We start from the raw sequence: 16459 nt of genomic DNA on the forward strand, positions 1-16459 counted from the left end.
CCTCTGGCCACTGGTCTCTAAGGGACATCTAATCCTGCATTATTGATTGCCCTGGCTGGATTCCCACATCAAGGCAACAATAGGCTGCGTGAGAGACACCTCTTATACCGCAAAATGTAAGGTGTGTTTCCGCATTCGAGCTACAGCCGTTTTATGGTGCTGCGTATAATGGTGCTAACAGAGTTAACGGAAAAAGGGAGCGGGTGCAGCAGGGCCCTGATGACACCAGCCGGGAGGAGAAGCCAGGTTTAGAATCGTTGTGTTGTATTCAGGGAGACAGCAATCCTCATTTAGACTGCATACATTAGAGCCGTAATGAGAATCACATTTGGCAGGGTCCCATGCTGGCTAACCTGCCATGTTTTATTCAGACCCTGAATGGCAGAGCTGAGTGCTTACTTGCTGGCTCAGCTCAACTAGGACCTGGTTTATAGAGCCATCACACAGCCCTGGATCACCTTTGACCAGCTTCAGGCGGCGGCGCTGCCAAACGCAGGAGACCTTCTCCGGGTTAGCTGAGACCAGCAGTGGGATGGTTGCCATGTCATCCTCGACCACCTGGACCTCCGTTGGCTGGTCTGGGCTGAATTCTGGCGGGTCTGACGCAGAGGGGGGGCACAGACATACAGCTTTAAAAAGTTGGATTCACACCAAAAAATACACGACGGAGGCGCGGTTGCGAGCTTGGGCCCACACACCGACTGGAACCGGAAAGAGTGAGCACAAAGACACGAAACATGTTGAGCATGAAAACAATAAGAGACACTAATGAGAGTCAAACCAGAAGAAAGTCGACGTCCCAGCAATAATTCCAGATCTAACCAACTTCACACACTTAGACGGCGGGGGAGTGAGGCGGCGCGGGAGGGAGAGGGACAGGCATTAAAACGACGAGTGACAGTACTGTTGTCCAACTGCAGCTCTGCGCAAACACACAGTGACATTCCTTCATGCTCATACACAGCACCGAGGCTTTGAAGCAGTGGCTGGCTGCTGCCTGTGAAATGGCATCAAAGACAAACATGGCCATGCAGCAAAGCAAACGCACAATTAGGACACACTGCCGTAGAGCTCAACAGACACGCAAATCACAACAAAGGTTTGCAGTAAACAAACAAACAAAAAAAAAAAACACACACACACACATGCACGCACAGTGCAAAAGTACACCAGCAAAGCAGTTTTAATCCACGCCCTTTTTGATCTTCAGCGTGCATCGTTTAAGAATTGTGCAAACCACATCTCCTGGTCACCCACCAGAAGGAAAGAAGGATTCGAGCAACTTGAAAAGGGAGGTAATTAACATAGAATTCAACCTCTACTTACAAAGTACATTGAGCTGGAAAAATGTGTTGGCCCCTTCTGCCAAAACGGGGCTGTAGGCCTGACAAATAACCTTCTGGTTGTGGTGCTCTGAAGTCAGATTCAAGGACAGAGAACTGCGCACCGAAACGCCACCATACTGAGACTTTGCGGGCGACTGGTCGACTCCCTGCAACCTAGGACAGAATTAGATTGTGTTAACGGAGGCCTTCAATGCCATTCTGTGAATAAGCCGTATAATTTGAAAGATATTCAGGATCATCTGTTCTGTCCATTTCGGTCCCTTTCCAAACCTCCGTGGGCCTATGATCCAGGAGATGTTGGACACGGGGTTACTGCTTCCAGCCTGGCACTCCAGGGTTATCGCCTGGCCCCGATGATGCACCTCCCCTTCAGTGGTGATCTTCATACTCACTGCTGTGACTGTAGAACCATGAGATAAACAAGGAAATCCCGTCTCGTCTTAGTGATTAAAAGAGTTTCAGCTAAAAATCTTCATCACCGGGTTCATGCCAGATCCATTTATCTGGTATTGTTCTCTCCTCTTAAAGTTAAAAATGAAAACAGGTCAAGTGGCTCTTATGTCTCTAGTCTTACTCACAATGAACCAAGAGCTTGGTGTATGCAGAAATGGCCTTCTTTGCCTCGTTTTTGGCATCACAGCGGTAGGAGGCCATGTTGTCACTCGCGGTCAGGACCAGGACCAGCTCCCGAGCAACGCCCACTTCAAAGGACGTCTGCTTCGATGCATCCGCCACCGGCCTTCCGTTCTAAAACAGGAAGGAAGAACGCGGTGTGTGCTGGACATACCGCACAATACAATGCAGACAGTCATATATACGGAGCACGCTCTCACCTTGAACCAGGTCAGGGTCCCTGTGGGATTCCCTCCAGTGGAGAAACAGACGAGACGGGCCGTGGTTCCCGAACGGAGGGGGACATCTTGAGGTGGCGCGTCAATCCACACATTCTGAGGGGGGTCTGTTTGTAACCGGATTGGCAGATGGAAGATTAGTGGCATATTTTTACATTTTTAGTTTTTTAATTTTAGTTCAGCAATGTTCTCGGCGCACATGCTGTTTACACTGTGCTTGGAGATTATTACTGGCTTCTTTGACCCAGAGTCAGCATCAATAATACAAAACTCTTTCTTTTTTAAACTGTTCTTTCTTTCATAAAACTTGGCGTCTAACACACATACGCAGCATTGGAAAAGCCAGGGGAACGTTTTTGCTTTTTTTTCTGGACATTCAGAGTTGAAATAACACTTGCTCTCCTGAACCATGATCTTCTTGCGCTTGAACATAAACACGTACATGTAATTGGAATTTAAATTTAGTTCGCGATTTCTTGCGTGCTAAAAATACAATAGCTCAAGTTACTGGACTCACGTACAATAGACAATGAGATTGCTGATCCGGGTTTTGGAGAAGTGCGTTCCCTTGTTGAAAGCCTCACAGGTGAGCTTCAGCCCGTTCTCCTCCCGGGAGACCCGGTGGGTCATGTTGGACATGGTTGTCATCCCACCATTGTCTCCCTGCAGACACAGAGCACACATGACATTCAAGTTGCGGGGGGTGGGAGGGACGGACAGCCTTGATCTGTCATATTCAGGTGTAGGAGGGAGAGAGAAAGAAAGAAAAAAAAAAATCGGGAGAAAAACAACCCTCGCTGGTTTGTCTTGACAAATACAGATGGCAAATTAGCTGCTGTAATAACTGATGTTGTGCATGGTCTGTGATAAATAAGCATATTCATCCGACTCCCCCGGTTTGCACACCGTTATAAATTGAGCAAAGTGTCATTTTGCACCTGCCTGATACCGTTCATGCCTATGCAGCACATCTGGTTATTAAAGCTATTATTGTGATGATTACTGTAAGAGCCACAGTCAGAAAGACTAACAAAGACACTGGACAGGAGCGTCAGTCTTCATTAACCTCACACTGTTTCACATGCATTAAAGCTCACATACAGCACACTGAGTGCCTTGTGTAAGATCAAATGGAAATGCTGCTGCCAGATGAATAAAGAGCTTGTTTAATAATACTCATCTTCTGTGTCAGCTTTTATTCACTTTGATCTTATTAGCACACACAAAAGAGGAGAAGAGCAGCCGAATACTCTTTTGGAATCGGCGGATTCATTTGCAAAGCTGCAGTGGGCCTATTCAGAGACTGCTCATGGTCATAGTGCTTTCTTTCATCTGGAAAGGTTCATGTGAGGTCAAATATCATACTGAGGATTATTTTACTTCAATGGCGAGACATTTTAATATTTTTTTTTCTTTTGTTGGTATCCTAAAGGTAAGCTTGACTAAAGGGAAATGTTTTTTTTTGCGTGTGTGTGCAACTTTCATGCCTGCGTGTGAAACAAATACAAACATACACTTTTTCAGGACTCTGTTTAAACTGCATGATCCCCAGACATTAATTGTACTTTGTCATAATACGGCTGAATTCTTTGTCTGCAGTCCTACCTCTGCCGTGACGACGACGGTGTTGTTGAGCTCCTTGTGGCCCAGCCACCAGCGGATGTGGACGGCGGGGTTGCTGGAGGTGGCGTAGCAGCCCAGGTTCAACTCTTGCCCCTCGATGATGGCCAACGAACCGAGCAGCGTCAGCTCCGCGGGCTCGACTGATGCACAAGCACACAAACGCAGGCGATCACACAAAGGCAAGTCAGCGAAGCTGATCGGAGCAGCAGCGCAACTATTTTTGGATGTGAAACACAGAGGTGTATCAAGGGTGAGAGGGGAAATCACTTTGAGTGGCAACTTGTTTTCTCAGGGGGGCTTTCATTGTGGTTTCTAAAGTCTGCTTCGTTTTAACCAAAGGGGGAGACGGGGTACAAGCGCTGCAGGCGGAGTTATGCAGTTGTCTGAATCCTTCGGGGGAATGCGAAGGCTGTGGACTGAGCTGGCAGACTTTGTGTCTGTCCCCCCACGCGACACCGAGGGGGACGCACCTGTGCATGTGACATGCAACGACTGCCGAAATGATGCAGGTGCAGCACGGTATAGGAGGCACGTTCATATTTCACCGGCGCGTCTCACTCTGTGCCCTCCAGCTCCTGCCAGTGCCTAGAGCGCAGTCAGGCAGTCAGCAGTTCATTTTCAACATCCTCGAATGGATGACTGGGAGGCACGGCTCCAAAAACCTGTTGGGGGGCTTGATGAGGCGGTGGAGTCCCGCTGTAACTTCAGCCACATTTACATAGCATGAGCGGGAGATTACGGAAAGGGCTGATCCTAATCATATTTCCATAAAACGGGAGAATCAATCAGGCAGCATTTAAAGCTCACATTGTCTGGCTCTGCAGAGGAAATCAGGCTATTGTTAGACCCGCCGCACCAGTGCTGCTGAATATTAATTCTGTATTTGTTTTATTGTTGCTGAAACAAACATTTTATATGCAGAGAGAAAAGTATAATCTATTAACCATGGGCGTTAGCGACGCACCAAATGTAGCCTTTAGCGCCTCGGGATTGAAGAAACTCAACTGAATTAATGCAACAGCTATGAAAGAGAATGCAGCGATAATGATCTGGAGGGTGGATGGGCGGCAGTCATAATAACCATTAGTTTCATTAATGATATTAACATTGCAGTTTTTGCCGGGACAGCAAAAGAATTAGCTTTTGGAGGTAAGACGCACTACATAGCTCTGCCTCATGTCCATATGTTTAATAACCCACAATTAGCAACTCCCGCCAGGGCTTTGTGTGTGTGTGTGTGTGTGTGTGTGTGTTCCAGCACTGAGCACTATATTAGGCATTATCCTCACTCACAGAGCACGGTTATTTTGCGGCAGACAGACAGAGGCGACAGGGACACCAGATTGACGCTTTCACAGCACAGCTCTGCCTGATTGTCAGCGGGGGTGATTTTCAGCCTCAGCGTGCTGCTGGACTTCTGCGCCACGACGTCCTCTTCCCAAGTCGTGGACAGAACTTCTCCATTCTGACAGACAGACGAACACGTGAAACCCAGAAAGCAAACAGAATGTTTGAATATCGTGGCGAGGTCACATATGGCGCAGTCAGCGGAGAACAGACGCTGCTGCGAATGGCACACTTATGCTGCGAGTTTTTTAAACTGAAATGCCCCATTTTTCCGGAGTGACAATGCGAAGCAAAGCCTCCTTAACAGATGGTTGCCGGAGATTCACCTTAGTCCAGTGGAGAGTGGCTGCCGGGTTTCCACCCTGAGACACACAGCGCAACACGAGGGTCCTCCCTGCTTTGACGTCCTCTCGCTCCAGACCCAAAATAACTGGAGGCGGAGGCGGGACTGTCAGGAAATGAGAGACAAAAATAAAAATTAATTTGACAAAGGGGAACGGCACACAAGGCGAAAAACTAAAGCAAAAAAAAAAAAAGGTGAGGCGAGGATAAGGGCAGAGAGTAACAGTGACAAAGAGGTGTAGAGTGACCAACGATAGGACAACATAAAAAAAAAGAGAAGAAGCCGCAATGCGATGAGAACACTCTCTGTAATTGAGAGGGGAGCATCCTTATTTGTCGAGGCAGGGCCGATAAATTGGTCACATTCAACATGACTGTGGGATAAGAGGTCCAGATCTGATGAAACCATTAAGTATTAAGGAGGCAGTGAGCTGGATCCGATCCATAAAGCAAAATAACAGATGTTCAAACAGTAATAAGGCAACGTGAAATATGAATAAATTACAGCCTCCTTGAATAAAATATACGCAGTAAAATAAATTAGAAGAGGATGGGCCTTTGTTATTGCTGCAATCAGTTTCAGGGAGCAGACTGCAGACCCTGGGCCAGCATGACAAATTGCCACCTTGCTAACAATCTGGCTGGCTGAAAATGGCCACCGCGCTGGCTTTGATGGGTTGGCATACCGAGTACGGCTGCAGCGGTGGTCCCAAGTTCTGCAACATTAGCACTTTAGCAGAGAGCACACGTTGTTTAATACAGAGCGGAGAGAGAGAGAGAGAAAGAGAGAGAGAGAGAGGGCGGGGAAGGGAGAGGTGCATAGGGTTATAGGTAATTGTTAAAACAGGGGATCTAATGTGGAGAAGCATAGATAGAGACAAACGTTAAGGTGTCTAGTCAGCCTGCGGATAATACGGCAGATGAGCTGGAGGGAGTGCACGCTGCTCAAAGTGTCAGCAGGCATGCTCCACTTTAATCAACAACATGATTTAGTTCTGGGAGAAGCAGGTGGGTAGACTGTAAGGCCTCAGCAATCAATTACTTCAACTGATCAACAGGGTAGAAAATACTAAACCTGGTGTAATAAACAGGAGCTATGCCGTCACGCTGTTTATGCAGTCGGCGACAACATCTTTCATTGTTGCCTTGCCAAATAAGAAGGAAAAAAAAAAAAGAACACCGAATGCAATGAGAGGCAGAGACATTATGTGTGTCAAGCTACCTTTGTGTTCTGCGGCAACGGTTTTATTATATGATCTCACACAGTTTGTGATAATAACATGAAAGAAAAAGCATCACAAACTGGCTTCATTTCCCGCATCAGTGGATTCTAAATTTAATTTGGGCTGATGGGCACAAATGTTGCCGGGCTAGTTTTTGCAAGATTTATTATTATTAACTGTAGTGGCCTCAGCTTCCCATATTCGTTAGGATAATGTTTATGTACCAGAAGCCCTAGTTAATGTGCTTTGATTAACACTGGCGCAATTACTAAGGGTGTAAATAATCATTTTAATGTTAGTCAATAAAACTCTATTTTTTTAAGTAATGCAAATTTAACTTCAAGTCGGTGTATTGTCTTAGTGCTGGCCACTACTGTGGAAGAAAACAGGTTCCTGCTTTGGTCCTATCAGTCTCTGTCCAGCAGGGGCTGTCCTGGTTGCCCCAGCTGAATTTTGTTTTGAAGTAGGTGTGACTTTGCCTTCAGGTTAAATGTTTTCCCTCGGACCACTAACACAGACCGAGCGGACAAGGCCCCACACCCTCGAGCCTCCCAGAGGTTCCAGCTCGTACATGAGAGCGCTTTTTTTTGAAAGAGAGGGGGTGTTGACTGTCAGTTTACAGACGGGCTTAGACACTCACATTGCACATTCATGGTCATTGTGGTCTTCACGGGACCGGGGCCACCGTTCCAGGCATGACATGCCAGCGCCCTCCCGTTGTCGGAGCTCAGAGCGGTGACCCTTAAAGAGATAGGAGGAAGTGAAAATGTGCAGGATAAAATACAGATTAGTGACACATTCCATTGGTCAGTATTTGGCTCCTGGTTGAACAGCTACTCAGATAATCTGCTTCAGTAAATGCATTGATGTGGTACTGTAAATGTTGCCAAAGTAAAGTTGGCAACATTAAATAGTGGATTCATAGTTGAATCCACTATTTACCCACCACTGGGGGGTGATTATTGGGATAGAACAGAGGAAAAAATAAAGTCCAGCTACAGAAATCTGGTGGCCAATTTTCCGACTCACATTATTATCTGAAAGTAACCATCAGAAAATGAAGTGGAGTACAATCACGAAGCACTGTCCTTGAGTAAATACAGTCTATTCAGTTATTTTCCACCAATGTCTTAGGCCGCATTCAAGAATCATGTGACAATAAATTACGATAATGCCCTCTAAGATAAACTTTACAGAAAAAGTACCCTGGAAGACAGACCAAGTGCCCCACCGCCATTTTTTTTTTGATGACACAAAACCGGTCTGGAACTGCTTCATTGAGAGCTAATTATGCTTCAGCAAAGACCTGCCAGAGCAGTCACGCTGTTTAATTCAGGGATAGAAGTGTAATAGAGACATAGTCATACAAGTCACTTTGGATAAAGTTGACGCACATCATAATAAAATCCAAATGGCGTGTTACCAGACTCGACGGGCTACAGACAAAGGTCCACACTGGATCACTTCTTAGCCTGGTTCTCCTTTTCACTTTATGCGTCCTACATCAATAACTACAGTACACTGACAGCTGTAACAATCACACAAGGCCCACTGCTGGGTACGCTCAGTGTGAATATGAGGAAAGAGCATCAATATTGCTTAAAACTTCAGCTGTTCTGCAAGGGAGCCAAACAACACTGCAGCTTCTCTGTACCAATGTTATCTCAGGATACGGGACAAGAGATTATTATCTTTGACACAGAGGAGACGTTCAGGATTAATCTACGGGTCTGTTTTAATGTATAGGCACCTGGCAAAGATGCGAGGATCGGATCTGTCTGGCTGCCGGAATGCAATTTTGTGCATTTGACAGAAGCTAATTCAATCGCACAGCGCCAAGTAGCAGTTCGCTGTGTGCAGAAATTCATTGTGCTCACTAAGACAGAAGGAGAAAATAAGAGCACGGTGGAAACAAGGCAAACAAGGAACACGGGCAGACTTGGGGAGATGGAGCAGGCTGGTGAAGAGAATGAGTCTGGCAGGCGGTTGAACACATACGTTACTTGGGCATGCGTGTTCACAAGCTTATCCTTTGAGCCAGGCGTGGTGGAAAACCCTGCATCTGTCAGCTCAACTCCATCTAAAAGACACAATGGGGGGACGGCGCAGAAAAAGGGAAAGTATACAGTGTTTGTGAACATGTTCATGTGAGATAGAAATATCAGTGTTATTCCCACAGTGGAATATGATAAATATGTCTGTGGTGCAGCAACAACACATATGGTGGATGAGCCTGTCTTTACAGCCATTATGTTTAGGTTTAATTGTTTAAAATAAGCCACAGATTACACACATGACGTTTGCGAATTATTAGCCCTGATAGCTAATTTCCCCCCTTGCAATTTCTTTGAATGGCGGCCTCGCAGGTTGCAAGTTGCGTATTTAGCTGCCACGTGTCACTTCTCTTGTACTCAGTTAATCAGGAATTACCAAAATGAGTGTAATTTGGGCACATTGTTGTCTGCTGTTTGGTCTCATTGTTGTGTTAAGGTTAAGGTTAAACTCCTGGTTAGGGTTGTCTGACTAAAACAGTAGGCAAATTAGGGAAAGCAGTTATTTTCATTGAAAAATTGCCTTCTTCTATGTCATGTTCGCACTTTGCAAATTCATGTTGTGGCCCAGATTAGACCCTCTGGCGAGACGCTTTTGGCCTGCGGGCTGTATGTTTGACACCTGTGACATAGGTGTTCATATTTTTAAGGAGGTCTATGGTTGGCGCACTGTAATTTTTATTTATTTATTTATTTATATTTAAGAAATTGCAGTGGAAATGATTGCTTGGTTTTCCTGTCCTGATGGAGTTTATAACGGTAGCACTTTTATCTTGACCAGTTTCGGCACTTTGGCTTTTGATGTTGATGTTTCCCTTTAGTAAGTACTTATATTTATTTTTTATAAACCCTTAGCCTAATAGCATAAGTCATTTTTTGTCAATATCAATCAAAATACCAATGTGCTTGCTAAAAGTTATGTTTTTTTCTTGTTTTCCAAAAATTTTTAAATATGACTTAGGCAACTATGCTATTAGGCTGAAGAAATGATAAGTTATATAAAATTGTATTGTATGATTACGGTCAAAATGTATCAAAGAAATGTGTCCATGTTGCTGCTGTTAATGTTAAAAGGTTATTTTACTTCTTTTACTGTTCCATTCAATGCAGGTCAGAACCTTGAATGTGACTTTAGGGCCTTGCTATTTCTTAATCCTTTAAAATTAAAATTAAATCAGTGTCAAGATAACATTGAGCACCATAAACACGTACTTAACAGCCAACAACAGACAAATTTACAGTAATAATAATCAGAATTATAAAAACATGTCAATCAATTTTGGTCAAAAATAAAAAAGACATTTAAAAAAAAAGAATACCAACAGATAAAAACAGGAAAGTTGTAATTGTTTTTGTAAACAACAAGGAACTTGTGATACATTTACTTTATATGCAACAGTAAAGTCAGAGGAAACTTAAAAGAAACTTAAATGTTATCTATTACCACACAGACCAAGGTACTTGTTTAACTCTGATATTTAAAAACTATGGAACAGGTAATCTTGCATCTTATCATTTGCATTGTTTCTAAGTTTAAACATTCAGGCTGCAACCTACAGAGATCCTAGATTGTAGCATATCCCTGTTTTGTTGCAGCCGGTCTGGTTGCAAATTTAATGCCGCTGAAAGGGCAACTAACCTTTATAAAGTGTGATTTGAGCCTCAGGCTTCGCATCGGGGGCAACACAGATGACGGTGTACTTCTTCCCTGCCACCCAAGGTGTAGCCATGTCCACCTCGAAGTATGGCTTGGATGGAGGAACTGCGCGAGATACACAAGAGCTCAAGTTTCATACTTAAGAGACCATTACCCTTGTTAGCATCACAGTAATTTTGGGTTCCTGGAAGCTGCTGCTATAACAGATGGACATTAGCTCATGCAATGATGTGATAATACGACTGTAACACTCCAGAATGTCACACTGTCAGTTTTTGAGTGATTTACTGCGGTTAGGTTTGATGTTCTGCTGCCTTTGAATACAAATTGTGGACAAGAAGAGAATACAGAGATGAGACCGTGATGAAACCGATCCAGCGCTAATCTATCAGAGCGAGCACCAAACACTTTTCTACTCAGATCACCCCCGAGCTAAATATGTGCTTTCTGGACTGATCAAAGCAGTCTCCACTTCTCCCCTGTTCTACTCTTCAATCCTTTTATCTGACCATAAATAGGGATTCCAGGAAAAAAAGAAAAAAACATCAACATAGCTTTTAACACAAGGGACCAAAAAAAAAACAGTTTGGCTGTAAATTCAGAAATCTGTCACCAACTAATTATCAAAGAGATTTCTGCAGATCTGTTCACGACTACTACTTTCACCACCAAGACTATCATTTAAACCGCGCGCACGCACTACAGAACACTGGCCGTCTATTGTGCCAGCTTTTAAGCGAGTGGGTGAGCCTGTAGAATTAGAAACTATGGTTACTGTGAGTCTTGTTTTTCTTTCATCAGAGATCAGTGCAAAGGCTGCCTGAGCTGTGAGGGAGCAAGGAGGCAAGTACAGGACGGATGCGGGTGTGCAAACGAGACATGAAAGACCGGCAGAGGAGGAAAGAGGCACGGTAGAGAATTTAAGGTGAGGATAAGAGAGGCAGCAGAGGATAACAGGAGCAGGACGAGAAAGCCGCCGCCGCCGCCGCCGCCGACGTATCACCACGCAGCTGGACAACAAGCAACCAAACCAGCTAAGCCGCTCACTAACAGCCCTCCACCTTTTGGGCACGGCCGACTAATTCTCCGCCACTAGGAGGAGCTGTTGCTGTGTGCAGAGTCGCACATTGGCCCCAGTCTGCTATTGAGACAGATGAGATGTGGCTGCAGCTTCAAACTGATTTAAAAGAAGCAATTGAATCTGTGTGGACTGTGATGGGTTACCCAGAGCACTGCAGAGGCGCACGCCGCAATAATGAGATGCATTTGTTTGTCGTCCCCCCCCCCCCCCCCCCCCCCACCCCCCCCCCCCCCCCCCCCCACCCCACCCCTCCTTCCCCGAGAAGATGACTGGGCCATGCATCTATTGACAGCCCCTGCACTCTCAATCTACTCAGACCCACACAATTCACATAGGCGCATCACTTGTTGTGCTCGAGGAGTGTCTGGCAGCATAACAAATCCTAAAATAAGAATAATGATATGTTCACAAATGAGGCAGGCAGGTATCTAATTTTTTCCTCGCTCGCTCATGCTGGCCTGTTCCTCTTATCTTTCATTCACTCTATCATCCCCCTGTAGCAGGCAGCCCGAACCCACCCCCTCTCCCCACACTATCCTTCTTGACCACTGCAGCTAAACTGCAGGAGTGCGGAGGAAGGTGTGTTCCAACTTGGACTAGGACTTACAACCCCCCATCCATCACATCCACTCAGACAAAACCATGTGACCAAAAGAGCCCAGTCAGGATAAACCTACACACACGCACGCGCGCGCTCCGTGCACGCACACACTTGTACAAATGCGATAGCACATGTGAGCGGCAACAAAACACACTTTCTATTTAATTTACTAGACATGCTCTCAGAGCAAATAACAGACGGAAAACACTATGTTCTCTTCATTAACTCTTCCTGGCCCTTTCATTTTCTCTCCTCGCTTCTGTCACGCCTTCCTCTGTCGCTATTATTAAGATACATACATGAACACAAAATAAAAAAAATATAAATGGAAAATAGATAGGCTTCCTCCCGCAGATCAGACGAGAGACAGTGAGCCACAAAATTCCATTCATTAGACAAATACAGACGGGTGGACGGATAAGGCAGATAAGAATCAGATTAGTAGACACACATCAATATGCACAGGCAGCTCTTTCCACACCTATCCCTCTTTCCCATTCACACACGGAGGTACGTACTCTCCGTTCTCCTTTGTGCACAAACACCCAAAGAGAGATAAACTCAAGTCCATGCAGATTTCCGCGCGCAAACACACTGACACGGGCGGGAGGAGGCGCGGCCGAGCCGCATTCGTCTCGCCTCGGTCTGAACACAGCGAAAGCGTGGCCTGACATGTGATACCAACCTGATCCTCTGCAAAACACTGGAGCGGGCCCGGAGGATAAACACTTTCTAAAAAGCTTATTATGATGAAAAGAATGGAAAATAATGGCTGCGACTTCTGAGCACCAGAACACGCACAACTCCTGCAAGACAAATATCGGTTATCCATGCGCAAGAATGTGTTGTTGCTGTGCCCATCTGTGCATGAAAACACACACATTTGCTCATTCTTATACACGTACGCACATCGTAGGTCTCAGGTGTGTGATCTCTGGCAATGAAAGCCACGGTGCTCGTTTTTCAGTGTTCCTTCTCTCTGCGTCTCCTGTTTTTTTTTAGTTTTTTTTTTTGATGGGGGGAGCAGACTAGGTGTTCAAGATAGAAATAATACCTTCCATAACCTTCCTACATACATCCATATACTCCCCTGTCCCACTCCTGTCTTCCTTAGCCTTTATTTTGAGACTGTTACATAGCAATTAAACTCCCATGTGTCATCACCCACCTCCAAAATAACAAAAGATATAAATTACATAAATACAAGTTCTGAACTGTCTTCATTATAGATTTAGCCCAATAATGAAACCAGAAAGAAAACCAAAATCTCAAGCGTCCTGTTGCACTATTTAGCACAACTTCCTCTGCTCATTACGAAGAAAGACCCTGACACTGCAACATCAGTCTGGCACCGTAATGCGCACACCGTCGCACCAGTGTATAACACACCATCGCCTGATGGGGTTACATCTTGGGCAACTGTCAGAACTTTTCATGAACAAAGATGAATAAAGTCGCCATGTTCTACGTTGCTTGTGCCCTCATTTATAAGTCGTTCCATTATTCATAACAGGGAATCATAAAATGAAGGCTCATTATATACTCTTCAAGTGCTAAACTCATTAGCTACCACGAAAACCTCGCCATAGCCCTGGTTCCCAAAATGTCCTCTAACCCCCCAACCAGAGCTGATAATAAGCCCGCACGCACAAACACACAAACGTGCGCACACACGCACACGCGCACACGCGGCTATCTCTGTGACACCCAACTATGGCAGCTGAATGAGTAAGACGGTCTAAAACCAGAACACGTCAAAAAATGTTTTGAACATTTGCAGGAGGCATCTGTACAGGCATGCAATGCGGTGAGGGAGAGAGTTGTTCATTAATAGGATTAAATGCTAAGGCTAATGGTATAAACCGAGACACAGGATGTGTCAGGTATGTGACGGGCACAGTGCGGGGTAAGTTTTAGCAGCGGAATGGGGGTGGGGTGGGGGGGGGGGGGGGGGGGGTTTCGGCGGAGGGTGTAGAGGTTGTTATTGTCATGGATTACTCACTGCCACTTGATCTGCCTATTGCAGTAATCCCCTATCTAAGCTCTGCAGGAAGGCAAAAACACACAGGAGTTATGTTGCATCAATGGAAATGTCTTCAAAACATCCCTTTGTAAGCCTGTAGATGAGGCTTATTGACATTTTTGCCTCTATCCCTGCTATTTACTGCCTGTGGTGACCCATCTCGAATTAGCCAGTCCTGATACCATTCCCTCTGACCCAAGAATCCAATTACACAACCAGCAATCTCCGTTTTGTTTTCGAATTCCACCCCGCTCCCCTATCGTACCACCTCATAAAGAGTTTATAGCGTTTTGATTTGATGCAGAGCTTGATGGGGTAGGACCATGGTTGACTGGCCAGGGGTGTGGGGCCTTGGGAGCTGTAGTTCACTGATGGAGAAGTCCGTGGGAAACTCATCAGAGATGGTGCTCTTCAAAAATATGCACAGTTTCCAGTCCCAGTTCAGCACTAACGGGAGATTGAATTCATCTGCTCATTATCGAGCCCCACATTAGTCATGTGTTTTGAATCACTTGAATTGTTTGGGTGGAACAAATGACCCTTTAGGATCACGGCTGCAGAGCGCTTTTTTTTGAGTCAGTCACTCCGCTCTTTGCCCTTCGCAACCGCGCGTCCCACCGAGTCAACAGCTGAAAGGTGATCCCGGGACGCCGGACTAATCACCTGCTGGGACGTGTGAGAGGATCCATATCTGGGCCATGTCAAGAACACGGGGAAGTGGTAGGTTTCACTTATGGTAAAAGCCACCACCAGTCCTCCCTGATGCAGCACAAACACAATTCCCACACATTTTTGACCTTTTCGACAAAGCCAGAGGCGACTGTGTCGACTCTGCGTATGTGGGGACACATGGAACGGGCATCTCAGACGTAATAGATGTGGGAGTAAAGCCTGCTGTGGCTGCAGGTGTAGGCCTGCTGTAGGACATGAAACTGCCGGCGTGTGGAATAGAGCGGAGCCATTCAAAAGAGACGTCGGCAGTCTATGGCTCTCCTTACCCCCACACCACCCGCCATCCCTCCCGCCAGCCCATTGATGTCAGAAAAACCTGCTCTCTTCCCAGAGGAGAGTGAGGCTGCTAGAATCGCCACAGCAACCCCTCACCCCCTCCTCCACCCCACCACCGCCCCCCCTCTTGCCCATGGTCACCAAAGAGAAAGCCTGAGAGCGAGGGAGAGAGGGAGAAATTGTGCGATGGAGAGAATGGGGAGGGGGATGTAAGTAAATGAACTGCGCCCGGAGAAGAAAGGTTCTTTTAGAGTCCTTTCCCCGCCACATATGGGCTCGCTCCCACAAGCCCGACGGATAGGGGGAGAGAAATGCTGGTTGTTACAGAATGGCAACAGGTGGTCTAATGTAGTTGCACAATTACATCTATTCCATTCCATGTCTGAGGAGGAAGTTTTCAATCATTTCTGTTATAATTTATTCCTGTGCCAGGAAGAGACATGAATCGCCCAGAGGCTTGCCAGGGAGTCCAGGCTGAACTGTTACTTTACTTTGTCGAGCTGCTGGTTAAAGCCACAAACCTCCTGGGACGTGTGGTGATGGCATCGTGCTTGTTAAGAGAAATAAATAGTCTCCGAAGAGTCAGAAATACTGTGACATCCTCGGTGGTTCATACAGGATATGAGCTTGAAGGAAAGTTCTTACTGTACCAAGGACACACTAAATTTAGCCTCTGCTTCAAATGCGCACGGCTCATCTTGAACAAATGAAATCTCTTTATCAATAGAAATGAATATTTAACAGCTCTTTATATGCTGATTACCGGTCAAGAGGTCAAGTATGTTACTGGAGTGCTGAGGATGCTCGTTACATACGTCATTCCATTGTTTCACAGAAAAAAAAAAACATGTCTGTCAGCCTCTACATAGCCTCTGCTAATACACTTTTTTTACTCACTTTGCATGTTGACCCAGGCTATGTTGGAAACAATTGCTCCACTGCTCTCCGTCTGACCAGCTTGACACTGATAGAGGGCGTCGTCTTCCAGTTGGGCCTTTTCAATCTGGAGATGATACTGCCCTGACATGGAGATGGAGAGATTAATTATTTGTTGTGATAAGGACGTGTTTCTCAATTACTTGTTCTACATAAATTGATAAGTGCGTCCCGAAGGCCCCGCGTGCGAAATTTAGAGGCAATTACGAACTTACGAAATGAGAAAATTGACAATGCACAACAGTCTGTGCAACGCGAGCCTGGCACATCAATTCCGAGCCAGAGTATACGCCACCGCTGACATTTGTGTTGACTATAAATAGACAAATTTCTTATTTTAGTAGAGTATAAACATCTCGGTTGGTGAGAA

General features: G+C 45.6%; 1 protein-coding gene across 1 annotated transcript in view; it reads right to left on the minus strand.

The window, feature by feature from the left end:
• nphs1 (NPHS1 adhesion molecule, nephrin) overlaps nucleotides 1-16459 on the minus strand; it is a 62034-nt gene that overhangs the window by 12091 nt on the left and 33484 nt on the right. Inside the window, exons 5-17 of the mRNA XM_047597871.1 lie at nucleotides 16051-16173; nucleotides 10423-10545; nucleotides 8731-8812; nucleotides 7373-7473; nucleotides 5494-5615; nucleotides 5114-5285; nucleotides 3803-3960; nucleotides 2719-2860; nucleotides 2180-2304; nucleotides 1925-2093; nucleotides 1617-1746; nucleotides 1327-1499; nucleotides 459-599 (exon numbers count right to left, since the gene is read on the minus strand). Coding sequence (XP_047453827.1) covers nucleotides 459-599; nucleotides 1327-1499; nucleotides 1617-1746; nucleotides 1925-2093; nucleotides 2180-2304; nucleotides 2719-2860; nucleotides 3803-3960; nucleotides 5114-5285; nucleotides 5494-5615; nucleotides 7373-7473; nucleotides 8731-8812; nucleotides 10423-10545; nucleotides 16051-16173 — 1761 coding nt within the window. The remainder of the gene's footprint in view (nucleotides 1-458; nucleotides 600-1326; nucleotides 1500-1616; nucleotides 1747-1924; nucleotides 2094-2179; nucleotides 2305-2718; nucleotides 2861-3802; nucleotides 3961-5113; nucleotides 5286-5493; nucleotides 5616-7372; nucleotides 7474-8730; nucleotides 8813-10422; nucleotides 10546-16050; nucleotides 16174-16459) is intronic.

The sequence above is a fragment of the Mugil cephalus genome, chromosome 11 (genome assembly GCF_022458985.1).
Source record: "Mugil cephalus isolate CIBA_MC_2020 chromosome 11, CIBA_Mcephalus_1.1, whole genome shotgun sequence".
Lineage (NCBI taxonomy): Eukaryota > Metazoa > Chordata > Actinopteri > Mugiliformes > Mugilidae > Mugil > Mugil cephalus.